At 45.2% G+C, this 27,856-nt stretch overlaps 1 protein-coding gene across 1 annotated transcript in view; it reads right to left on the bottom strand.

Annotated features, from left to right (window-relative positions):
- Window positions 1-6,680: 6,680 nt before the first annotated feature.
- The window catches only part of LOC106570502 (zinc finger protein 385D), a 43,956-nt gene continuing 22,780 nt past the window's right edge, over window positions 6,681-27,856 (bottom strand). The window contains exons 3-8 of the mRNA XM_014142908.3: window positions 14,119-14,229; window positions 12,855-13,020; window positions 8,387-8,644; window positions 7,875-8,056; window positions 7,536-7,640; window positions 6,681-7,266 (exon numbers count right to left, since the gene is read on the bottom strand). Of these exons, the coding sequence (XP_013998383.2) occupies window positions 7,024-7,266; window positions 7,536-7,640; window positions 7,875-8,056; window positions 8,387-8,644; window positions 12,855-13,020; window positions 14,119-14,229 (1,065 nt within the window). The 3' untranslated portion in view covers window positions 6,681-7,023. The remainder of the gene's footprint in view (window positions 7,267-7,535; window positions 7,641-7,874; window positions 8,057-8,386; window positions 8,645-12,854; window positions 13,021-14,118; window positions 14,230-27,856) is intronic.

The following is a 27,856-nucleotide window of genomic DNA, read 5'->3' as shown; positions in this document are numbered from 1 at the left end:
CTTGTTTGATGTGAATGTTTTAAAAGTACAAACAAGAAAATAGACAATTGAACAAGAGAAAAAAAACATTCTTCAGAATAAAGAAAGCACCAGAACTTTGCAAACATAAACTTGTGTCCGTTCTTTTTATTATTACAGGCCACCTCAGTTACAGACTTAGGCCATTTGTTTGTTTGGCTAGCTAGCTAATGTTAGCTGGCTAGCTGGCAATTGTTTTGATTCGAATGCCAGCCAGTGTCCGGAGGTTGAGGATGGAGAGAAGCTGAAAGCAAGACAGCACAGCAGAGTTGTGCAGTGATGAGGATCTAAGGGAAGACTAAGTTGGAAGGCTACTTTTGAGTTATTATTGAAATGTGGTGTGCTTTCTGGCACCACTTGACTGCCATAGCTTCACTCAAGTGGGTGATTCATTTTGTTAGTATTGAAGGAGTAGCTAACTAGCTACACTTATACAGAGTCCATGAACTGGAGTAGCTGAGCTTAAACTCAATCCAAATCCTACCATGGAGAAGCCACACAGACAGCAGGGATGGTGAGACACCTTGATGACGCAGTGCTGCCCGCCGGCCCCCCAGACTTGCTTCAGAGACCATCTTTGTTTGCTTGCCCCCTTTGACCACCTTCCTCCAATGAACATTCAAGCCATGACCTTTCCTGACCCTCTCATGACCTTCCATCTCATGAATTAAGTAGTTTTTCTCTAAAGTTAATGTATTTTTTTGTTGCTTTAGAGCGCTTTGAGATTCTTTGTGTTGAATAGCTCTTTAAAAGTTGAATCAATTATTATTTTTATTGTGTGCATGCGTGTGAGTGAGACAGCAAGAGAGAGATTGAGACGGAGGAGGAGAGGGAGAAGGAGAGAAAGAAAGGGAGAGGAAGTGAGAGACAGAATGAGGTGAAGAGCAGAGCACCCCGGCTTGGCCAGAGGGCTAAAAGGGGGTCTGTTGTCTGACAAGCGCTGGAATATTAAATATTACCCTGAGTATCCCACACACAGATGTTCTCAATCACGGCTCCAGAGAATGAATGTAAGCAATATGGCAGCCATGCTGAGAGGGAGGATGAGGATGCTGCTGTGATCGAGCAAGGGGTGATTTTCTTGCCAGGCCAATTTAGTTATTAGTACTGGAGCAACTGTGAGTAGATATTAGCATTAGTGCGGACTTCGGTGAAAGTTTCGAATATAGCAGGAATCGGGTTTATTTCTGAGAGACTGATGACACCACTCCACGAGCAATGCAGTAGGTTCAAAGGTAAAGGTAACATAAAGGTCATGACCTCTGAAATGATTGAAGTGGTAAATTGAAGCATATCTAAAATGTTACATACACACACACAATCCATCTTGCTAATCTCATCTCAAACCACTGGAAACAAACCACTGAGTTGAAGAGAATGGGCAGTGCTTCTTAGATCCTTCAAGCACATCCGTAAGAGCAGCAGGAGATCTGAACTAATGAGTGGGACGTTGTTTATATAAGAGCCTTCATCGTGGCCATTAGGCTAAAAGCACTTTACATGTACCACTAGAATCCACAAAAAGCACTTCTACTTTTCTCTCAGATGTATGCTGGTATTCTTAGTCACTGAAGGTCGACTGGAATTCAGCTGATTATAAACACGTCTTCCTCTGAAAACAGTTCCTTAGATAAAGTATATTCGGAAAGTATTCAGACCCCTTGACCTTTTCCACATTTTGCTACATTACAGCCATATTCAACAAAACAAAAATCATTGATCTACACACATTACCCCATAATGACAAAGCAAAAACTGATTTTTTGAAATTTTTGCAAATGTATACCCCCCCCCCCCCCCCGGAAATATCACATTTACAGAAGTAAAGAGCTGCAAAACCTAGACCCGTACAAATCAGCTGGGTTAGACAATCTGTACCCTCTCTTTCTAAAACTATCCGCTGCCATCGTTGCAACCCCTATTACCAGTCTGTTCAACCTCTCTTTCGTATCGTCCGAGATCCCTAAAGATTGGAAAGCTGCCGCGGTCATCCCCCTCTTCAAAGGGGGTGACACCCTAGACCCAAACTGTTACAGACCTATTTCCATCCTGCCTTGCCTATCAAAAGTCTTCGAAAGCCAAGTTAATAAACACATCACTGACCATTTCGAATCCCACCGTACCTTCTCCGCTGTGCAATCCGGTTTCCGAGCCGGTCACGGGTGCACCTCAGCCACGCTCAAGGTACTAAATGATATCATAACCGCCATCGATAAAAGACAGTACTGTGCAGCCGTCTTCATCGACCTGGCCAAGGCTTTCCACTCTCTCAATCACCGTATTCTTATCGGCAGACTCAATAGCCTTGGTTTTTCTAACGACTGCCTCGCCTGGTTCACCAACTACTTTGCAGATAGAGTTCAGTGTGTCAAATCGGAGGGCATGTTGTCCTGACCTCTGGCAGTCTCTATGGGGGTACCATAGGGTTCAATTCTCGGGCCGACTCTTTTCTCTGTATATATCAATGATGTCGCTCTTGCTGCGGGCGAATCCCTGATCCACCTCTATGCAGACGACACCATTCTGTATACTTCTGGCCCTTCCTTGGACACTGTGCTAACTAACCTCCAAACGAGCTTCAATGCCATACAACACTCCTTCCGTGGCCTCCAACTGCTCTTAAACACTAGTAAAACCAAATGCATGCTTTTCAACCGTTCGCTGCCCGCACCCGCCCGCCCGACTAGCATCACCACCCTGGACGGTTCCAACCTAGAATATGTGGACCACTACAAATACCTAGGTGTCTGGCTAGACTGTAAACTCTCCTTCCAGACTCATAAACATCTCCAATCCAAAATCAAATCTAGAATCGGCTTTCTATTTCGCAACAAAGACTCCTTCACTCACGCCGCCAAACTTACCCTCGTAAAACTGACTATCCTACCGATCCTTGACTTTGGTGATGTCATCTACAAAATAGCTTCCAATACTCTACTCAGCAAACTGGATGCAGTCTATCACAGTGCCTTCCGTTTTGTTACCAAATCACCTTATACCACCCACCACTGCGACCTGTATGCTCTAGTCGGCTGGCCCTCGCTACATATTCGTCGCCAGACCCACTGGCTCCAGGTCATCTATAAGACTATGCTTGGTAAAGCTCCACCTTATCTCAGTTCACTGGTCATGATAACAACACTCACCCGTAGCACACGTTCCAGCAGGTATATCTCACTGATCATCCCTAAAGCCAACACCTCATTTGGCCGCCTTTCATTCCAGTTCTCTGCTGCCAGTGACTGGAACGAATTGCATAAATCGCTGAAGTTGGAGACTTTTATTTCCCTCACCAACTTTAAACATCAGCTATCTGAGCAGTTAACCGATCGCTGCAGCAGTGCATAGCCCATCTGTACATTGCCCACCCTATTTACCTACCTCATCCCCTTACTGTTTTTATTTTATTTACTTTTCTGCTCTTTTTGCACACCTTCATATGCTCATCTATCACTCCAGTGTTAATCTGCTAAATTGTAATTATTTGCTCCTATGGCCTATCTATTGCCTACCTCCTCATGCCTTTTGCACACACTGTATACAGACTTTCTTTTTTCTACTGTATCACTGACTTGTTTATTGTGTTATTGGCTTGTTTGTTTACTCCATGTGTAACTCTTTGTTGTTGTCTGTGTTACACTGCTTTGCTTTATCTTGGCCAGGTCGCAGTTGTAAATGAGAACTTGTTCTCAACTTGGGCTAGGCGGGACGAATTCGTCCCACCTACGTAACAGCCACTTGAAGCCTGTGGCGTGATTTTCAAAACCTTAAAAATCCTATTACTTCAATTTCTCAAACATATGGCTATTTTACAGCTATTTAAAGACAAGACTCTCGTTAATCTAACCACACTGTCCGATTTCAAAAAGGCTTTACAACGAAAGCAAAACATTAGATTATGTCAGCAGAGTACCAAGCCAGAAATAATCAGACACCCATTTTTCAAGCTAGCATATAATGTCACCAAAACCCAGAAGACAGCTAAATGCAGCACTCACCTTTGATGATCTTCATCAGATGACAACCCTAGGACATTATGTTATACAATACATGCATGTTTTGTTCAATCAAGTTCATATTTATATAAAAAAAACAGCTTTTTACATTAGCATGTGACGTTCAGAACTAGCATACCCCCCGCAAACTTCCGGGGAATTCGCTAACATTTTACTAAATTACTCACGATAAACGTTCACAAAAAGCATAACAATTATTTTAAGAATTATAGATACAGACCTCCTCTATGCACTCGATATGTCCGATTTTAAAATAGCTTTTTGGTGAAAGCACATTTTGCAATATTCTAAGTACATAGCCCAGGCATCACGGGCTAGCTATTTAGACACCCGGCAAGTTTAGCACTCACCATAATCATATTTACTATTATAAAAGTTTGATTACCTTTTGTTGTCTTCGTCAGAATGCACTCCCAGGACTGCTACTTCAATAACAAATGTTGGTTTGGTCCAAAATAATCCATCGTTATATCCGAATAGCGGCGTTTTGTTCGTGCGTTCCAGACACTATCCGAAATGGTAAAGAAGGGTCGTGCGCATGGCGCAATTCGTGACAAAAAATTTTGAAATATTCCATTACCGTACTTCGAAGCATGTCAACCGCTGTTTAAAATCAATTTTTACGCCATTTTTCTTGTAGAAAAGCGATAATATTCCGACAGGGAATCTCCTTTTTGGCAAACAGAGGAAAAAATCACAAAGGCGGGGGCGGTCGGGTCACGCGCCTAAGCCCAGAGTCCCTTGATCGGCCACTTGAGAAAGGCGATAATGTGTTTCAGCCTGGGGCTGGAATGACGACATTCTGTTTTTTCCCGGGCTCTGAGCGCCTATGGACGACGTAGGAAGTGTCACGTTAGAGCAGAGATCCTTAGTAAAAGATAGAGATGGAAAATAAGTTCAAGAAATGGTCAGACAGGCCACTTCCTGTAAAGGAATCTCTCAGGTTTTGACCTGCCATTTGAGTTCTGTTATACTCACAGACACCATTCAAACAGTTTTAGAAACTTTAGGGTGTTTTCTATCCATATGTAATAAGTATATGCATATTCTAGTTACTGGGTAGGAGTGGTAACCAGATTAAATCGGGTATGTTTTTTATCCAGCCGTGTCAATACTGCCCCCTAGCCCTAACAGGTTTTAATAAAGGTGAAATAAAAAAATAAATGTTAAAAAGTATTCAGACCCTTTATTCAGTACTTTGTTGAAGCACCTTTAACAGTAATTACAGCCTCAAGTCTTCTTTAGTATGACGCTACAAACTTGGCACACCGATGGGGAGTTTCTCCCATTCTTCGCTTCATATCCTCTCATGCTCTGTCAGATTGGATGGGAAGTGTCACTGCACAGCTATTTTCAGGTCTCTCCAGAGATTTTCGATTTGGTTCAAGTCCGGGCTCTGGCTGGGCCACTCAAGGACATTCAGAGACTTGGCCCGAAACCACTTCTGCGTGTCTTGGCTGTGTGGTTCAGTTCGTTGTCCTGTTGGAAGGTAAACCTTCGCCCCAGTCTGAGGTTCTGAGCGCTCTAGAACAGGTTTTCATCAAGGATCTTTCTGTACTTTGACTAATCTCCCAGTCCCTGCTGCTGAAAAACATCCCCACAGCATGATGCTGCCACCACCATGCTTCACCGTAGGGATGGTGCCAGGTTTCCTCAAAACGTGACGCTTGGCATTCAGGCCAAAGAGTTCAATCTTGGTTTCATCAGACCAGATAATCTTCTTTCACATGGTCTGAGAGTCCTTTAGGTGCCTTTTGGTAAACTCCAAGCGGGCTGTCATGTGCCTTTTACTGAGGAGTGGCTTCCGTCTGGCCACTCTACCATAAATGGCTGATTGATGGAGTGCTGCAGAGATGGTTGTCCTTCTGGAAGGTGCTCCCATCTCCACAGAGGAACTCTGGAGCTCTTTCAGACTGACCATCGGGTTCTTGGTCACCTACCTCCCTGACCAAGGCCCTTCTCCCCCGATTGCTCAGTTTGGCCGGGCGACCAGCTCTATGAAGAGTCTTGGTGGTTCCAATCTTCTTCCATTTAAGAATGATGGAGGACACTGTGTTCTTGGGGACCTTCAATGCTGCAGACATTTTTTGGTACCCTTTCCCAGATCTGTGCCTCGACACAATCCTGTCGCTGTATGTAGCTTGTAGGCACAATGCACAGAACTGTTTTCATATGCACTACCTCTTATACTTTGGATAACCCCTCTTGAAGACCCCCCCCCCCCCCCCGCTTTGATTGCCATACAAACATATGATAATATGTATATTGTTAAAAATCTTGTTAAGGACGTCTTTATCAAATAGTTGTATTTGATAGGGGTTAACCCCTTCTTAAAGACTACCTCCCACAAAAACATTAGATTTACCAACATATGTCTGATTAAATGGATCTCTACAGAGATTCATGGGGCCTGGGTCCTCCAGTGCACAGCAGCATCTCCCAGACAATAAAGTCACAGTCAAGGAGAACATTCCTGTTGTGATTTATCTGAAGAAGTTAAGCCAAGGGGATTACCTGTACTCTAAGTAATAAATAATTGAGGCCCATCGTTTGAAGCCAAAATTAAGGATCTGCATCTCTTAATTCATTTCAGTTTTTGAGAAATTCTTGAACGGCAACCAAAGAGGGATTAAGGTAAAATCAAGGTAAGCAACAAATTCTTTATTAAAAAACAATACTCATATTTCATGACAAACACACGAACACACGAAAGAACACATGAACACACACACACACACACACACACACACACACACACACACACACACACACACACACACACACACACACACACACACACACGCACCCGCACCCGCACCCGCTCAAGCATGGCACAAAAACCAACATAGACACCCTGGTCCAAGATGGTCAGTAGAGATAAATACTCTGAATCTGATCCCAGCTCTGTTTCCAACTTTACAGACTGCAGTTTGTCTGCACTGGTCCCACAGGTTCTGTTGGGTTCTGGTCCATCTGACATGGGTCTGGGTCAGTACGGTGAGAACAGAATGGATGTATGTGCCGTACGAAGAGGTCCTGGGGCAGGATGTAATAGGGTCTGGTGGAGGGGCTGAGTCTGAAAGAGGGCGGAGCCAGATGTAGGGGCAGGGCGCAAATGGAACGGGGACAGGGTTGCCATGGCAGCAGCAGCAGCGAGGGAAAGATGGCGCTGTAAGAGGCACGAGATGAGAGGCTTCGCCAAGTCCTGCTCCTTCCTCAGAGTGATCCCAACCTGGAAACCACACACAGCGTGATCAAAACCGTTCTACAATTAAATCACAACATGATCACAACCAGTCTACATTTAAATCACAACATGATCACAACCAGTCTACATTTAAATCACAGCGTGATCGCAACCATACCACTATCACACCTGTTCCACAATCTACAACAGTTTGCAAAACAACTCCAATCCAATCATACCAGATGTAAACCACAAACAGTCCACAACAAAACCTCCAGTAAAGTACTGCCAAAAGACAATAATTTGGTACTCACTGTATGTAGATTCTGGTTGCGTTGAGGCGGCAGACCATAGGGGCTAAACTTGGGCTTGGCTGGCTTCCCTGCTGCACGGTCTTTATGCCTTCTACTGCTGATGTGCTGAGGAGAGAGAGGGGGTGGGGTGGAGAGAGGAGGGGGGGCGACAGGGATGAGGGAGAAGGAGATGTCTTAGCCACATGGGTCAGTCTAGCTCATAGATTCATCAGGTCACGGGAAATTAACAGAAACACTAAACCTAATTAAAATCCCACTTTTTCCTCTCATCTCTGGAATGCAGATGTATAAATATTCATAAAAGGGCAGATTTCAGTTTAAATACAGTATACAACTAACCTGTTTGAGTTGTGTCTCGGAGTTGACGTGCACATCGCAGATCTCACAGTGGAAAGTTTTGTTCTGTAGCCCAGTCGACACCTCAGTGGGAGTGGCCAGCTTGGCTTTGACCCCTGACCTGGGGAATGACTTTATGGATCCGTCGCCGCTCCTGGCCTCCAGCATTGTCTTGTGTTTCGTGCCTGACAGGGTAAAAGGTCAGATGGGTCAAAGGTTAGAAGCAGAGACACTAACTAAGTACAGTATTAACAAAGTGGGACATCTGGCTACAACATAAAGGTGCATCTCAATGGGGAGGATGACGAGAGAGAGACAGAGAGGCCCTGTCCTAACATACACTTTACCTGTCAGATCAAGATGGCCATAATGGCCTAACCCTTGGGGATAGGGAGTGACTGATCGATTGGTGTGGTATTGACCCGATGAGAGCAATGATTAAGAAGACGGACTTGTTGCAACATGATGATGACACACACCTGTACACAAACAGGTGAGTAAAGCTTCATTCTCACCGCTGATGTGAGCCTGTAGCTGGGATGCAGAGTTGACCGCCAGCTTGCAGAGAGAACAGTATAGTAGTCTCTTAGCCTTCTTTTCCTCCGACTCTACAACCTCCTCCACCTCTCCATCCATCTCCTTCTCCTTCTCCACCAGGGGACAGAGTGACAGAGAGGGGTCAGAGGGCATTTCCATGGATACAGATGGGCAGCAGGTCGATGGAACCACCCCGGAGGCAGAGGGTGGTGACAACACGGCTCCGGCTGTGACATCTACACAGAAGAATAGAAAAGAGCATCGTGATAAGGGTTTATCCCTCCATTTTCTGTCATCGTAAAATGAAAACGAATTTGAGTGTGGTGAATGGTGAATTAGTGGGGAGAGTGTTTGTGTGTGTGACAGTGGTGGTGAGAGAGAGGGGAGATAAGTTAACTCTGATGCTTTCTTCTCTCCTACATCAACCTCTAACAGAGTCTCTAATGCTGATTACCACTGCAGGGACTGCGTCCCAAACTGTACCCTATTCACTATCTAGTGTACTACTTTTGACCAGGGCCCAGAGGGGTCTGGTCAAAAGTAGTGCACTATGTAGGGAAAAGGGTGCCATTTGGGAAGCATCCCAAGTTTCTCAACTCTTACCATAACTCACTGAGACAGATAAAAGCACACCAGTGTCTATGAGATTCATTAGCTGTAATCTTGGTAATAATCAAAGATTTCCTATGGGTAAATCCACTTGAATTCAATCACTTTTTGACAGCACCCCTTTTGATTTGAACAAAACCTTCATTACATACAGTATTTAGCCATTGTTGACTTGCTCAGAAAGTTACTTTTTGGAACTGAATGCCAAAACATTCAAGAGATAGAAGTACTGAAAGTTGACCTTTTTTGATCACTGGAAAAGATAAACGGTTGAGATTGATGTCTTTTAAAAGTTTACAAAAACAGGGTTGTCAAACAATTCTATAATTTATTGAATGTTTTATATATTTATTTATAGCAATTATGTAATTTTTTGCCTTAAGCATCAATTATCTAAAATGTGTCAAAAAAAAATCATATTCGCATATGTTGTAGCTTAGACCCTATTTTACATCATCTGAGGTGTTTGTGTTGTGCCAGCTATCGGTTGAGACAACATGCTCTTGAATACAGGGTGGGTGTCATGTTTTGACTGTTAAATGTACTAAAATGGGAATCAAATAGAAATTTCGACTTTCAAATAGTACCACAAAGATGGTTGGACATCCACACATTAGAGAATGTTGAGTTTAATGGGAAGATCTGTTGTTTTAAATACTGTCAATCCTCCATAGGAGACCTACAGATGTAGGATCTTAATTTGATCACTCTTTTGTTTCTGAGAATCTTCCTGCCCAGCAGGAAATGCAAACTTGTAGGGTATTTGAGTTTTGAAAGGCTTCTAAAGTTAATGTTAAAATGTCAATTCAATTTCAATGGTGTACCAGCTGAATTGCAATGGTCTGAAGGGATAGGTCATTCTATGAATCATATTTCTATGACTGAAATGACACCCTGTATTCAAGACCATGTTGTGTCTCAACCAATGGCGGGCACAAAACAAAAACCTCAAATCGGTTCTAAGCTACAACATATGCGAATATGAGAAGAATCAGAGATTTTAGATCATTGACATTAAAGGTTAAAAAAATGATTGTTTTCATAAAAAAAACGTTTTCTTTCAAGACATTTTAAAATAGTTGGACAACCCTGTTAATAAGCTTTTAAATTATATTAAACTCAACTGTTTATCTTTTCCAGTGATGAAGACATAGATGTCTCATTGTATGATGGGGAATACAAAATGGGTCAACTTTGAGCACCTGTTTTGGCATTCAGGTCCAAAAAGTCACTTTCTGACCACTTCTTCCATGGTGTTAATTCATATGGATTTACCCCTATGGGAATCTGATTCAATTTTTCAGAGTGGGAAAATTAGAGGCTTGGATTGAGATGATTATACTCCATTGTCTGCAGTGAGACAGACTGGAAGAAGGGAATTTGGGAACCTTGCCTTGGTAATGGTGATTAGGCCCGTGAGGGTTTGTTTGTTTGTTTTCATTGACTGTCTCTCTAAAATGGCAATAAGGCAGTTTGACAAATTCATCATCACAAAGCTCCCGTTTCTTCCACACACAGAAAAACGAACTCTATCGCTATCACATTAAATCAAAATGGTCTCTCACTATGTCGCATTATTATCAAACAATATGCCTCCCACTCTCTAAAACACTCATGTACACCAACAAATATGATAAGGGAATGGCATCAAACACATGGAAACCATGGAAACATGTGTTTGATGTATTTGATACCATTCCACTGATTCCGCTCCAGCCATTACCCCAATTAAGGTGCCACCAACCTCTTGTGATATAAAGGCACATACACACTCCCAGATCTGCAGAGATGAACAAACAACGCAAACTCCTAGAGCTGTGGACGCATACATACTCACAGATCTGCATACATTACAAACACACAAGTAAATGGCTGCGTTTGAACCTCTAAAGACTGAGAATATACAGAGGAAGTCGGAAGTTTACATACACTTAGGTTGGTGTTATTAAAACTCGTTTTTCAACCACTCTACAAATTTCTTGTTAACAAACCATAGTTTTGGCAAGCTAGTAAGGACATCTACTTTGTGCATGACACAAGTAATTTTTCCAACAATTGTTTACAGACAGATTATTTCACTTATAATTCACTGTATCACAATTTCAGTGGGTCAGAAGTTTACATACACTAAGTTGACTGTGCCTTTAAATATCTTGGAAAATTCCAGAAAATTATGTCATGGCTTTAGAAGCTTCTGATAGGCTAATTGACATCATTTGAGTCAATTGGAGGTGTACCTGTGGATGTATTTCAAGGCTTACCTTCAAACTCAGTGCCTCTTTGCTTGACATCATGGGGAAATCAAAAGACATCAGCCAAGACCTCAGAAAAATAAAATTGTAGACCTCCACAAGTCTGGTTGTGTTTGGAGGAAAAATGGGGAGGCTTAGCCGAAGAACACCATCCCAACCGCGAAACACCGGGGTGGCAGCATCATGTTGTGGGGGTGCTTTGCTGCAGGAGGGACTGGTGCACTTCACAAAATAGATGGCATCATGAGGCAGGAAAATTATGTGAATATATTGAAGCAACATCTCAAGACATCAGTCAGGAAGTTAAAGCTTGGTCGCAAATGGATCTTCCAAATGGACAATGACCCCAAGCATACTTCCAAAGTCGTGGCAAAATGGCTTAAGGACAACAAAGTCAAGGTATTGGAGTGGCCATCACAAAGCCCTGACCTCAAACCTATAGAACATTTGTGGGCAGAACTGAAAAAGCGTGTGCGAGCAAGGAGGCCTACAAACCTGACTCAGTTACACCAGCTCTGTCAGGAGGAATGGGCCAAAATTCACCCAACTTATTGTAGAAAGCTTGTGGAATGCTACCTGAAACTTTTGACCCAAGTTAAACAATTTAAAGGCAATGCTACCAAATACTATTTGAGTGTATGTAAACTTCTGACCCACTGGGAATGTGATGAAAGAACTTAAAGCTGAAACAAATCATTCTCTCTACTATTATTCTGACATTTCACATTCTTAAAATAAAGTGGTGATCCTAACTGACCTAAGACAGGGATTTTTTACTAGGATTAAAGGTCAGGAATTGTGAAAAACTGAGTATAAATGTATTTGGCTAAGGTGTATGTAAACTTCCGACTGCAACTGTATGTATACATGTACATAGGGTCTGAATACTTATGTCAGTGTGATATTTTTTAAATACATTTGCAAAAATGTCTAAAAACCTGTTTTTGCTTTGTCATTATGGTGTATTGTCTGTAGATTGATGAGGGAAAAAAAATATTTAATTCATTTTAGAATAAGGCTGTAATGTAACAAAATGTGGAAAAAGTCAAGGGGTCTGAATACTTTCCCGAATGCACTGTTTTTAATATGTATTTAGGGTAATGTAGAGGGAGGAGAGTTTAATGTACGCACGCACACAGTACACACAAGGGGAGAAAGACTGCCCCCTCTCATTGAAGCCACTGAAGTTCAAGGCCGACCACGGTACTGGTTGGCCTTAAGTAATAAGACAATCATGATGCCAATTATTGCTTCTAATACAGCAAATGTCCTAGAATCTATTATTTTAAAATCGCACACAGAAGAAGTTATAAAGATAATTGAGTTGCTAATGGCGGCCTTCAGCACATCGTTCAGCCTTCAACATGAGTTACTCAGTGAGAGGAGCAGCACTGAGCTACGTCACTTACTGGAGTGGCTCAAATTGTTCATGTTATGTCTCCACGAGACGCCATCTTAACCGTCTTCATTTGGCTTTAATGTGCTATTGAGTCTTCACATATGAATGAATGGTGTCATGTGATTGATGGATTTGTGCATTCATATATACAGTCATTGACACACACACACAGACACACACACTAACCTGTTGAACTGGGTTCTGAGCTGGGCGGCACAGGGCAGGGTGATACGCTCTTGGTCGTGGTTTCCTTTGTTACTGTGTCGGGGGCTCTGGTCTTGCAGTCCGGTGGGTCGAGGGCTTTGAGCTTCTTGAAGTGTTTGGTACCATTGTAATGGGATGAGGCCTGGCTCTACACAGAGAGAATAGAACCAGAACCACTGAGTCACACAAGAGACAACAACTCCAATGACCATGCAGTAGTAAGAACTCAAGTCATCAAGTCATATAGCCACAGGGTCAAGCCAGAGATCTAACATTATTAGTTTTTCATCAGTTATCCAGAGAAACGTATAAACTCTGAGAGATTTTCATCTCATACATCTCATCCAATATCAAACCTGTGCCATCCGCAAAGTATAACCACACAACACTTAGCATATATCTACTGGTCAACACCACACAACACTTAGTATATATCTACTGGTCCACACCACACAACACTTAGTATATATCTACTGGTCAACATCACACAACACTTAGTATATATCTACTGATCAATACCACACAACACTTAGTATATATCTACTGGTCCACACCACACAACACTTAGTATATATCTACTGGTTCACACCACACAACACTTAGTATATATCTACTGGTCAACACCACACAACACTTAGTATATATCTACTGATCAATACCACACAACACTTAGTATATATCTACTGGTTCACACCACACAACACTTAGTATATATCTACTGATCAATACCACACAACACTTAGTATATATCTACTGATCAATACCACACAACACTTAGTATATATCTACTGGTCCACACCACACAACACTTAGTATATATCTACTGGTCAACACCACACAACACTTAGTATATATCTACTGGTTCACACCACACAACACTTAGTATATATCTACTGGTCAACACCACACAACACTTAGTATATATCTACTGGTCCACACCACACAACACTTAGTATATATCTACTGGTCAACACCACACAACACTTAGTATATATCTACTGGTCAACACCACACAACACTTAGTATATACCTACTGGTTCACACCACACAACACTTAGTATATACCTACTGGTCAACACCACACAACACTTAGTATATATCTACTGGTTAAGTTCAAACTCTGCAAGCATCCCTGGTACTGCCCTGTATGAGGTGAAACCCTGCAGCGTCCCTGGTACTGCCCTGTATGTGGTGAAACTCTGCAGCATCCCTGGTACTGCCCTGTATGTGGTGAAACTCCGCCTACCTCTGAGTTGAATCTCAGTCGGCACACAACACACGATGAGCTGGGTTTCCTCATAAGGGGCGTGGTTAGTCCAAATCCTGGACCAATCTGGGATTTTTGAACGCGGTCCATCTGCAACAACAAGAGTGAAAAGGTGTTGAATTAATGTGGTATGGCTAGGGCAGAGGCTGAGGCAGAAGTGAAGGTTGAGCAAGATGTCAATGTTAAAGAGTACCTCAAATGCTCTCACACTAGGGCTGTAGCGGTCATGACATTTTGTCAGCTGGTGATTGTCAAGCAAATAACTGCCGGTCTCACGGTAATTGACCGTTAATGAACATAAACACATTTAGCATCTCGTGGCTTCCACGCATAGCCTACAAGCCACTGACGCAAACCTTTGGAATATCTACATTTTAAAAAGTCTAATAAATCAATATAATATAGCCTACACCATCACAATAAATCCATTATTTATTTTAGACCAGTCTAAAGAAACATGACATGAAGAAAATGTAGTCTATTTCAGTTGAACAGAATAGCATACTCTGAGCTATCCATATGTTAGGCCCAGGTCTGGCTATGCCATAAGGCCGTGGGCTACACTAGTTAATTTAGTAGACAAGATTTGCTAAGAATTCAGTGGCATTATTTCATATTATAGTATGAAGAATACAACTGAATATAGCTGAATAAAATAGAAAGGATATTTTCTCCAAACGATTTGAGGGAGTGCGCACATGCGGCTATTCTGTGTTGAGTGGTTAACGAAGAAACTGGTCCTCCTATATGCTTAATTTAGAGTTATTTAGGCAACTTTAGTTGTGATACAAACATTGGGCTATATGTTTTGATTTGAATACATTCCAAGGCTGCATCATGCGACTCTAATGATGATTTGAAAAAAGTCGCATGAAAGGCATGAGCTCTGCTTTATTTTTTGCGCAGGCTGCACACACTTTCAGTCTTTAATTCACCGTTTGACAAGCACTTGATAATGCCTCGATTTTCACGGCAGCATCCCCTTTGTGTGATCGTTGTGCCCTTGGGCTTAATATAATAATTATAATACCCTTCTCCCGGCTTAGTGCTCCGAAGCACCTCTCACTCACATGGCTTTCTCAGATATCTAAATTCTTATTAAGCCCGTCATGTGATCGGGTCCTTCTCACAGGCTACAAGTGAAGACAGACATATTGGGGATGCAACTGCACAATTCCGAGGTTGTCACGCCCTGACCTTAAGAGATCCTTTTATGTCTCTATTTTGGTTGGACAGGGTGTGAGTTGGGGTGGGCATTCTATGTCCTTTTTTCTATGCTTTGTGTTTCTTTGTTTTGGCCTGGTGTGGCTCTCAATCAGGGACAGCTGTACTTCGTTGTCGCTGATTGGGAGTCATACTTAGGCAGCCGGTTTTCCTTTGGGGTTTGTGGGTAGATCATTTCTTTTTAGTGTTTTGCACCTGACGGGACTGTTCGGTTGTTCTTTTGTTTTGCTTGTCGGATTTAGTGTTCAGTTTTATCATTAAAAATGACGAACACTTACAACGCTGCATTTTGGTCTGATTTCTCTTCCCCTTCATCTGAGGACGACGAAGACCTACAGAGGTGCATATTGAAGAATTATCCATATTTACTATTCATCAGCCAACAAGATGAGTAAGCCTAACGAATATCAAAAGCACTAGCCTATGTCAATCTACTATCCTGCATAGTATAAAAATTGACCTATTCTGTGCGAGAAATAAATAGTAGGCTATATTAGGCTACAAGTGTGAATGTTCCAAAATGCAATCAATTAGCGGGAATTCTCAAAAGTGATCACAAATGCAATTATGCATGTAATGCTTTTATTATAAAGGTGCATTTTTATGGTGAAAATGATCTTCCCCAAACTTTAAACTCAACCACTGTGTGTGTTACACACTTATCAGAACATATAGGCATATGGGCTAGCCTGTTAGGGCTAGGGGGCAGTATTGACACGGCTGGATAAAAAACATACCCGATTTAATCTGGTTACCACTCCTACCCAGTAACTAGAATATGCATATACTTATTACATATGGATAGAAAACACCCTACATTTTCTAAAACTGTTTGAATGGTGTCTGTGAGTATAACAGAACTCAAATGGCAGGTCAAAACCTGAGAGATTCCTTTACAGGAAGTGGCCTGTCTGACCATTTATTGAACTTCTTTTCCATCTCTATCATTTACTAAGGATCTCTGCTCTAACGTGACACTTCCCACGTCGTCCATAGGCGCTCAGAGCCCGGGAAAAAACAGAATGTCGTCATTCCAGCCCCAGGCTGAAACACATTATCGCCTTTCTCAAGTGGCCGATCAAGGGACTCTGGGCTTAGGCGCGTGACCCGACCGCCCCCGCCTTTGGGATTTTTTCCTCTGTTTGCCGAAAAGGAGATTCCCCATCGGAATATTATCGCTTTTCTACGAGAAAAATGTCGTAAAAATTGATTTTAAACAGCGGTTGACATGCTTCGAAGTACGGTAATGGAATATTTAGAATTTTATTGTCACGAATTGCGCCATGCGCGCGACACTTCTTTACTATTTCGGATAGTGTCTGGAACGCACGAACAAAACGCCGCTATTCGGATATAACGATGGATTATTTTGGACCAAACCAACATTTGTTATTGAAGTAGCAGTCCTGGGTGTGCATTCTGACGAAGACAACAAAAGGTAATCAAACTTTTATAATAGTAAATATGATTATGGTGAGTGCTAAACTTGCCGGGTGTCTAAATAGCGAGCCCGTGATGCCTGGGCTATGTACTTAGAATATTGCAAAATGTGCTTTCACCAAAAAGCTATTTTAAAATCGGACATATCGAGTGCATAGAGGAGGTCTGTATCTATAATTCTTAAAATAATTGTTATGCTTTTTGTGAATGTTTATCGTGAGTAATTTAGTAAAATGTTAGCGAATTCCCCGGAAGTTTGCGGGGGGTATGCTAGTTCTGAACGTCACATGCTAATGTAAAAAGCTGGTTTTTGATATAAATATGAACTTGATTGAACAAAACATGCATGTATTGTATAACATAATGTCCTAGGGTTGTCATCTGATGAAGATCATCAAAGGTGAGTGCTGCATTTAGCTGTCTTCTGGGTTTTGGTGACATTATATGCTGGCTTGAAAAATGGGTGTCTGATTATTTCTGGCTTGGTACTCTGCTGACATAATCTAATGTTTTGCTTTCGTTGTAAAGCCTTTTTGAAATCGGACAGTGTGGTTAGATTAACGAGAGTCTTGTCTTTAAATAGCTGTAAAATAGTCATATGTTTGAGAAATTGAAGTAATAGGATTTTTAACGTTTTGAAAATCGCGCCACAGGCTGCCAGTGGCTGTTACGTAGGTGGGACGCAAGCGTCCCACCTAGCCCATAGAGGCTAGGCTACATGACGTGTGCGATTATGATTTGAAAAAGTCAACAAAAAAAAGGCATATACTGTTTCTTGCCTTACTGCTATGGTGGCAAGATTAGAAACATTGTTATGCAAATGCCCTGCATGAGCCTTAAACCTGTACATTTCCACTGTCTGTTTCTCTCATGTAAGAAGCCATTGTTTTTTCCTCTCTTGTTTCTAAGTGACTTGGTCATGTGGGCAAATACAAAGAGCCTCTAAGAATGACCACAATTTTTGGTCCATCCTGTTCTTTTCGTATCTTTCAAGGGCACAGCTGTGTGGAGATATAAAGAGAACAGAGGCTAGCTTGAGCCGCAGCGAACATTCTACCAGCAGAAAGGAGTAACTGTCACGTCCTGACCAGCAGATGGAGCTATTGTATTAGTTTTGGGGTCAGGACGTGGCAGTTTTTGTATGTGAATGATTGTGTTGTTGATTGGGACTTCCAATTGAAGGCAGGTGTGTTGAGTTGCCTTTGATTGGAAGTCCTATATAGGTGTGTGTGTTTTTCTTTGGGGTTGTGGGTGGTTGATTTTGCACTGCGTTTAATAGCCTGCAGAACTGTTGCTGTTGTCACCTTTATTGTTTTGTTAAGTGGATGCTTTACTCCTTTTTGGAAATTAAATATGAGTATTCACATACCTGCTGCGCCTTGGTCTTCTCTCCATGACAACATCTGTGACAGAACCACCCACCAAACCAGGACCAAGCAGCAGAAGAGGAGGAAGCCACAGGAGAAAAAAAGGGAGGAATGGACATGGGAGGACGTCCTGGACGGCAAGGGAACCTACACCTGGGAAGAGATCCTGGCCGGAAGGGATCGCCTCCCATGGGAACAGGTGGAGGCACTCAGGAGAGTGGAGGCAGCTGGACAGAGGAACCAACGGGAACGTTATGCTGGAACACGGTTGGGTAGGAAACCCGAGAGGCACCCCCAATAATTATTTTTGGGGGGGCACACGGGTAGCTTGGCCAGGCCAGGGAAGAGCCGTAAGCCAGCTACCCGTGACTACAGGGAGGTGCGTATGAGGTGGAGGGCGCCATGTTACGCTGAGGTACGCACCATCTCGCCTATACGGACGCACAGCCCAGTCCGCCCAGTACCAGCGCCCCGCAGGTGCCAGGGCAAGGTGAGCATCGAGCCGGAAGGGGTGATGCCAACCCTGCACTCAAGACCACCAGTGCGCCCTTTCGGTCCGGTGTTTCCCGCCAGACGCACTAGCATGGAGGTGCGTGTCTCCAGGCTGGCATGTCCAGTACCAGCCCCACGCATCAGGAGTCTAGTGCGTCAGCCCAGCCTCGCCAGTCAAGAGTCACCAGAGCTGCCCGCCAGTCGTAAGTCACCAGAGCTGCCCGCCAGTCGTAAGTCACCAGAGCTGCCCGCCAGTCGTAAGTCACCAGAGCTGCCCGCCAGTCGTAAGTCACCAGAGCTGCCCGCCAGTCGTAAGTCGCCAGAGCTGCCTGCCAGTCGGAAGTCGCCAGAGCTGCCCGGCAGTCAACAGTCACCAGAGCTGCCCGCCAGTCATCAGTCACCAGAGCTGCCCGCTAGTCAGGAGCCGCCAGAGGGGCCCGGCTGCCCAGAGCCGCCAGAGTGGCCAGACTGCCCGGAGCCGCCAGAGTGGCCAGACTGCCCGGAGCCGCCAGAGTGGCCAGACTGCCCGGAGCCGCCAGAGTGGCCAGACTGCCCGGAGCCGCCAGAGTGGCCAGACTGCCCGGAGCCGCCAGAGTGGCCCGACTGCCCGGGTCTGCCAGAGTGGCCCGACTGCCCGGGTCTGCCAGAGGTGCCCGCCTGCCCGGATCTGCCAGGGTGCCCTGCCTGTCCTCCGGCCCAGCCCGAGTGGCCCGACTGCCCTCCGGCCCATCCCGAGTGGCCCTTCTGCCCTCCGGCCCAGCCCGAGTGGCCCTCCTGCCCTCCGGCCCAGCCCGAGTGGCCCTCCTGCCCTCCGGCCCAGCCCGAGTGGCCCTCCTGCCCTCCGGCCCAGCCCGAGTGGCCCTCCGGTCCTCCGGCCCAGCCCGAGTGGCCCTCCGGCCCAGCCCGAGTGGCCCTCCAGTCCTCCGGCCCAGCCCGAGTGGCCCGCCTGTCCTCCGGCCCAGCCCGAGTGGCCCGCCTGTCCTCCGGCCCAGCCCGAGTGGTCCGTCTGCCAGGGTCAGCCCGATTGGCCCGTCTGCCCGGTGCAGCTATCGGCGCCACCAAAGTGGGCGACGCCGAAGGTGGAGCGAGGTCCACGTCCTGCACCTGAGCCACCTCCAGGATAGGTGGGTTGGGGAGGGAGGGTGTAGCACAGTGCCGGTGACGGCAGCCACCCTCCCTTCCCTCCCTTATTGTTTAGGGGTTAGTGTTTATGGGTTTTTTGTTGGTGTTTTCTGTTGGTAGGTGCATTCCGGGGTCTGCACCTTGAGGGGGGGGGGGGGGGGGGGTACTGTCACGTCCTGACCAGCAGATGGAGCTATTGTATTAGTTTTGGGGTCAGGACATGGCAGTTTTTGTATGTGAATGATTGTGTTATTGATTGGGACTTCCAATTGAAGGCAGGTGTGTTGAGTTGCCTTTGATTGGAAGTCCTATATAGGTCTGTGTGTTTTTCTTTGGGGTTGTGGGTGGTTGATTTTGCACTGCGTTTAATAGCCTGCAGAACTGTTGCTGTTGTCACCTTTATTGTTTTGTTAAGTGGATGCTTTACTCCTTTTTGGAAATTAAATATGAGTATTCACATACCTGCTGCGCCTTGGTCTTCTCTCCATGACAACATCTGTGACAGTAACAAAACTGGCGTTATCACTGGTTTGTGCGCTATGTTCCCACCATGATCTCAGATACCCGCTAAACTGCTATGTGGTTGTGGTTGTATTTTCCTATAAAGGCTGAGACCAACTCTTGCTTGTTTGGCTCTTAACTCTGCACTGTTGTTGAGTGGATTGTTAACCAGATCCAGATTTGTAAACCTTATAATAAAAAGTGAAGAATCTGCAGTCTCTCTTCCTTTTGATTAGAATTTACATGACACTGAACAAGCTGGGCATCATTCACAAATGATAATATATAATTCCCAAGTAATAGGCTAATATCGTCACCCAACAGACTAATCTTGATTTAATCTTGTCTTTACATATACTAAATAATATACAGTACCAGTCAAAAGTTTGGGCACACCTACTCATTCAAGGGTTTTATCTTTATTTTTACAATGTTCTACATTGTAGAATAAGATTGAAGACATCAAAACTATGAAATAACACATATGGAATCATGTAGTAACCAAAAAAGTGTTAATCAAATCAAAATATATTTTAGATTTTAGATTCTTCAAAGAAGCCACGCTTTGCCTTGATGACAACTTTGCACACTTTCGGCATTCTCTCAACCAGCTTCACCTGGAATGCTTTTCCAACAATCTTGAAGGAGTTCCCACATATGCTGAGCACTTGTTGGCTGCTTTTCCTTCACTCTGCGGTCCAACTCATCCCAAACCATCTCAATTGGGTTGAGGTCAGGTGATTGTGGAGGCCAGGTCATCTGATGCAGCACGCCATCGCTCTCCTTATTGGTCAGATAGCCCTTACACAGCCTGTAGGTGTGTTGGGTCATTGTCCTGTTGAAAAACAAATGATAGTCCCAATAAGCGCAAACCAGATGGGGTGGCACATCCCTGCAGAATGCTGTGATAGCCATGATGGTTAAGTTAAATTGAATTCAAAATAAATCACAGACAGTGTCACCAGCAAAGCACCCCCACAGCATCACACCTCCTCCTCCATGCTTCATGGTGGGAACCACAAATGAGGAGATCCGTTCACCTACTCTGCGTCTCACAAAGACATGGCGGTTGGAACCAAAAATCTAAAATTTGGACTCATCAGACCAAAGGACAGATCTCCACCGGTCTAATGTCCACTGCTCGTGTTTCTTGGCCCAAGCAAAACTCTTCTTAATATTGGTGTCCTTTAGTAGAGGTTTCTTTGCAGCAATTCAACCATGAAGGCCTGATTCACACAGTCTCCTCTGAACAATTGATGTTGAGATGTGTCTATTACTTGAACTCTGTGAAGCATTTATTTGGGCTGCAATCTGAGGTGCAGTTAAATCTAATGAACTTGTCCTCTGCAGCAGAGGTAACTCTAGGTCTTCCTTTCCTGTGGCGGTGCTCATGAGAGCCAGTTTCATCATAGCACTTGATGGTTTTTGTGACTGCACTTGAAGAAACCTGCAAAGTTCTTAACATTTTCCAGATTAACTGATCTTCATATCTTAAAGTAATGATGGACTGTCGTTTCTCTTTGCTTATTTGAGCTGTTCTTGCCATAATATGGACTTGGTATTTGACCAAATACGGCTATCTTCTGTATACCACCATTACCTTGTCACAACACAACTGATTGGCTGAAACGCATTAAGAAGGAAAGAAATTCCACAAATTAACAAGGCACACCTGTTAATTGAAATGCATTCCAGGTGACTACCTCATGAAGCTGGTTGAGAGAATGCCAAGAGAGTGCAAAGCTGTCATGAAGGCAAAGGGTGGCTACTTTGAAGAATCTCAAATCTCAAATCTATTTAGATTTACTTAACACTTTTTTGCTTACTATAATAAAGAAATAAAGAAAACCCTTGAATGGTACTGTATGTGTGAAATTTGTTTTGATTTAGAATAGACCATTATCATGCTCCTTTCTCAAAACAGGGGCAGGGGAAAAAATACATGTCATCTATGCACATAAATAGCGAATGGAGGACACTTTTCCCGTGGTTCATTTTCATGCCAGCCAGGTACTGTAGGCTATACTCCTGTTGTAAAGACAAGCAATGTGCTTAAGCATATTAGGAAAGTTGACAAATAGATATAGTAGGCTAGCCTATAGAAAGCTGATGGGTTCCTCCTCTTTTTAATAGAGGCCATCAAAACATTTCTCACGCAATTGCATACCCTATAGAAATGTTGCACAACATGAGCTCATGGGCTCTCATTAAGTGTTTGATTAGATTTTCAATTACATTTGCATTGATGCAGAGCGATAAGAGGGACAATAAAGTGCAGGCAGTTAGCAAGTTTGGTAGGCTACTAATGACCATCAGCAGCATCAGAGCTTGGAGAAGCCTAATTACCGTGACTAAATGGTCACGGGGAATTTGACTGCCGTCATGACTCGTGACCACCGGTGTGGCGTTAATATGGTTACCGTAACAGCCCTATCTCTGACTTAAACAGGCTTAGAGTAATGGTCCTTCCTTTACTTATAACAGATGGTGACCAATGCAGGTGTCACGTCCTGACCAGCAGATGGAGCTAGTGTTTTAGTTTTGGTCAGGACGTGGCATGTTTGTGTTGGGTATGTTTGTATTGTTGATTGGGACTTCCAATTGAAGGCAGGTGTGTTGAGTTGCCTTTGATTGGAAGTCCTATATAGGTGTGTGTGTTTTTCTTTGGGGTTGTGGGTGGTTGTTTTGCACTGTGTTTTTAGCCTGCAAACTGTTGCTGCTGTCGTGTTATTGTTTTCCTGTGGATGCCTTACTTGAGTCTATTAAAGTATGAGTATTCAAAGTCTCGCTGCGCCTTGGTCCATTTCTACAGAAGACAGCCGTTACAGAACCACCCACCAAAGGACCAAGCAGCAGAAGAGGAGGAAGCCACAGGAGAGGAAAATGGAGGAATGGACCTGGCAGGACGAAAGAAAATTCTGGGCGGACAAGTTAAGGGAGCTAATGAAACCCGAGAGGCACCCCCAAGAATTTTTTTGGGGGGGGCACACGGGTAGCTTGGCCAGGCCAGGGAAGAGCCGTAAGCCAGCTACCCGTGACTACAGGGAGGTGCAATTGAGGTGGAGGGCGCCATGTTACGCTGTGGTACGCACCATCTCGCCGATACGGACGCACAGCCCAGTTCGCCCAGTACCAGCACCCCGCAGGTGCCAGGGCAAGGGGAGCATCGAGCCGGAAGGGGTGATGCCAACCCTACAATCAAGACCGCCAGCGCGCCCTTTCGGTCCGGTGTTTCCCACCAGACGCACTAGCATGGAGGTGCGTGTCTCCGGGCTGGCACGTCCTATACCAGCCCCACGCATCAGGAGTCTAGTGTGTCAACCCAGCCTCGCCAGTCAACAGTCACCAGAGCTGCCCGCCAGTCAACAGTCGTCAGAGCTGCCCGCCAGTCAACAGTCGTCAGAGCTGCCCGCCAGTCAACAGTCGTCAGAGCTGCCCGCCAGTCAACAGTCGCCAGAGCTGCCCGCTAGTCAACAGTCGTCAGAGCTGCCCGCCAGTCAACAGTCGTCAGAGCTGCCCGCCAGTCAACAGTCACCAGAGAGGTCAGACTGCGCTGAACTGCCGGAGTGGCCAGACTGCGCTGAACTGCCGGAGTGGCCAGACTGCGCTGAACTGCCGGAGTGGCCAGACTGCGCTGAACTGCCAGAGTGGCCAGACTGCCCTGAACTGCCAGAGTGGTCAGACTGCCCTGAACTGCCAGAGTGGCCAGACTGCCCTGAACTGCCAGAGTGGCCAGACTGCCCTGAACTGCCAGAGTGGCCAGACTGCCCTGAACTGCAAGAGTGGCCAGACTGCCCGGTTCTGCCAGAGGTGCCCGCCTGCCCGGATCTGCCAGGGTGCCCTGCCTGCCCTCCGGCCCAGCCCGAGTGGCCCTCCTGTCCTCCGGCCCAGCCCGAGGGGCCCTCCTGCCCTCCGGCCCAGCCCGAGGGGCCCTCCTGCCCTCCGGCCCAGCCCGAGGGGCCCTCCTGTCCCCCGGCCCAGCCCGAGGGGCCCTCCTGTCCCCCGGCCCAGCCCGTTGGGGCCCTCCTGTCCCCCGGTCCAGCCCGAGTGGCCCTCCTGTCCCCCGGCCCAGCCCGAGTGGTCCGTCTGCCAGGGTCAGCCTGAGTGGCCCGTCTGCCCGGCGCAGCTATCGGCGCCATCAAAGTGGGCGACGCCGAAGGTGGAGCGAGGTCCACGGCCTGCACCTGAGCCACCTCCAGGATAGGTGGGTTGGGGAGGGAGGGTGTAGCACAGTGCCGTCGGTGACGGCAGCCACCCTCCCTTCCCTCCCTTATTGTTTAGGGGTTATTGTTTATGGGTTTTTTGGTGGTGTTTTTCTGTTGGTAGGTGCATTCCGGGGTCTGCACCTTGAGGGGGGGGTACTGTCACGTCCTGACCAGCAGATGGAGCTAGTGTTTTAGTTTTGGTCAGGACGTGGCATGTTTGTGTTGGGTATGTTTGTATTGTTGATTGGGACTTCCAATTGAAGGCAGGTGTGTTGAGTTGCCTTTGATTGGAAGTCCTATATAGGTGTGTGTGTTTTTCTTTGGGGTTGTGGGTGGTTGTTTTGCACTGCGTTTTTAGCCTGAAAACTGTTGCTGCTGTCGTGTTATTGTTTTCCTGTGGATGCCTTACTTGAGTCTATTAAAGTATGAGTATTCACAGTCTCGCTGCGCCTTGGTCCATTTCTACAGAAGACAGCCGTTACAGCAGGCCTACCTTCCCAAACCAAACCAGAGGGAAAATGTGGTATGGATAGGGTTAAGAGTAGGGTTAAGAGAAGGGTTAAAAGTAGACTTACGAATATCAAATCAAATCTTATTTTTTATTTGTCACATACACATGGTTAGCAGATGTTAATGTGAGTGTAGCGAAATGCTTGTGCTTCTAGTTTCGACCATGCAGTAATATCTAACAAGTAATCTAACCTAACAATTTCACAACAACTACCTTATACACACAAGTGTAAAGGAATGAATAAGAAAATGTACAGAAAAATATATGAATGAGTGATTGCCGAATGGCATAGGCAAGATGCAGTAGATGGTATAGAGTACAGTATATACATATGAGATGAGTAATGTAGGGTATGTAAATATTATATAAAGTGGCATTGCTTAAAGTGGCTAGTGATACATTTATTACATCAAGATGGCAAGATGCAGTAGATGGTATAGAGTACAGTATATACATATGAGATTAGTAATGTAGGGTATGAAAACATTATATAAAGTGCCATTGTTTAAAGTGGCTAGTAATACATTTATTACATACATTTTTCCATTATTAAAGTGGCTAGAGTTGAGTCAGTATGTTGGCAGCAGCCACTCAATGTTAGTGATGGCTGTTTAACAGTCTGATGGCCTTGAGATAGAAGCTGCTTGATGCACCTGTATTGACCTCGCCTTCTGGATGATTGCGGGGTGAACAGGCAGTGGCTCGGATGGTTGTTGTCCTTGATGATCTTTTTGGCCTTCCTGTGAAATCGGGTGGTGTAGGTGTCCTGGAGGGCAGGTAGTTTGCCCCTGGTGATGCGTTGTGCAGACCTCACTACCCTCTGGAGAGCCTTACGGTTATGGGTGGAGCAGTTGCCGTACCAGGCAGATACAGCCCGAATGGATGCTTTCGATTGTGCATCTGTAAAAGTTTGTGAGTGTTTTTGGTGACAAGCTGAATTTCTTCAGCCTTTCTATAGCTGCGCCTTCTTCACCACGCTGTCTATGTGGGTGGACCATTTCAGTTTGTGCGTGATGTGTATGCCGAGGACCTTAAAACTTTCCACCCTCTCCACTACTGTCCTGTCGATGTGGATAGGGGGGTGCTCCCTCTGCTGTTTCCTGAAGTCCACGATCATCTCCTTTGTTTTGTTGACATTGAGTGTGAGGTTATTTTCCTGACACCACACTCCAAAGGCCCTCACCTCCTCCCTGTAGGCCGTCTCGTTGTTGTTGGTAATCAAGCCTACCACTGTAGTGTCGTCTGCAAACTTAATGATAGAGTTGGAGGCATGCATGGCCATGCAGTCGTGGGTGAACAGGGAGAACAGGAGAGGGCTGAGAACGCACCCTTGAGGGGCCCCAGTGTTGAGGATCAGCGGGGTGGAGATGTTGTACCTACCCTCACCACCTGGGGGCGGCCCGTCAGGAAGTCCAGGACCCAGTTGCACAGGGTGGGGTCGAGACCCAGGGTAGTCGATGAACAGCCTTCTTACATAGGTATTCCTCTTGTCCAGATGGGTTAGGGCAGTGTGATTGCGATTGCGTCGTCTGTGGACCTATTGGGGCGGTAAGCAAATTGGAGTGGGTCTAGGGTGTCAGGTAGGGTGGAGGTGATATGGTCCTTGACTAGTCTCTCAAAGCACTTCATGATGACGGAAGTGAGTGCTACGGGGCGGTAATCATTTAGCTGAGTTACCTTAGCTTTCTTGGGAACAGGAACAATGGTGGCCCTCTTGAAGCATGTGGGAACAGCAGACTGGGATAAGGATTGATTGAATATGTCCTTAAACACACCAGCCAGCTGGTCTGCGCATTCTCTGAGGACGCGGCTGGGGATGCCGTCTGGGCCTGCAGCCTTGCAAGGGTTAACACGTTTAAATGTTTTACTCATGTTGGCTGCAGTAAAGGAGAGCCCGCAGGTTTTGGTAGCGGGCCGTGTCAGTGGCACTGTATTGTCCTCAAAGCGAGCAAAGAAGTTGTTTAGTCTGTCTGGGAGCAAGACATTGTGGTCCGCGAATGGGCTGGTTTTTCTTTTGTAGTCCGTGATTGACTGTAGACCCTGCCACATGCCTCTCGTGTCTGAGCCGTTGAATTGCGACTCTACTTTGTCTCTATACTGACGCTTAGCTTGTTTGATTGCCTTGCGGAGGGAATAGCTACACTGTTTGTATTCGGTTATGTTTCCGGTCACCTTGCCCTGATTAAAAGCAGTGGTTCGCGCTTTCAGTTTTGCGCAAATGCTGCCTTCAATCCACGGTTTCTGGTTGGGTAATGTTTTAATAGATGCTGTGGGTACAACATCACCGATTCACTTGCTAATAAACTCTCTCACCGAATCAGCGTATTCATCAATGTTGTTGTTAGACGCTATGTGAAACATATCCCAGTCCACGTGATCGAAGCAATCTTGAAGTGTGGAATCCGATTGGTCGGACCAGCGTTGAACAGATCTGAGCATGGGTGCTTCCTGTTTTACTTTCTGTCTATAGGCTGGGAGCAACAAAATGGAGTCGTGGTCAGCTTTTCCAAAAGGAGGACGGGGGAGGGCCTTATATGCGTCGCGGAAGTTAGAATAACAATGATCCAGGGTTTTGCCAGCCCGGGTTGCGCAATCAATATGCTGTTAGAATTTAGGGAACCTTGTTTTCAGATTAGCCTTGTTAAAATCCCCAGCTACAATAAATGCAGCCTCAGGATATGTGGTTTCCAGTTTACATAGAGTCGAATGAAGTTCTTTCAGGGCCGTCGATGTGTCTGCTTGGGGGGGAATATACACGACTGTGATTATGATCGAAGAGAATTCTCTTGGTAGATAATGCGGTCGGCATAGGGTTAAGCAACAGGTCAATGTTGAGCAAGAAGACCAGAGATGGT

Source organism: Salmo salar, chromosome 14 (genome assembly GCF_965601325.2).
Source record: "Salmo salar chromosome 14, fSalSal1, whole genome shotgun sequence".
Lineage (NCBI taxonomy): Eukaryota > Metazoa > Chordata > Actinopteri > Salmoniformes > Salmonidae > Salmo > Salmo salar.
The sequence above is the reverse complement of the archived record's forward strand: the minus strand, read 5'-3'. Positions and strand labels throughout refer to the sequence as shown.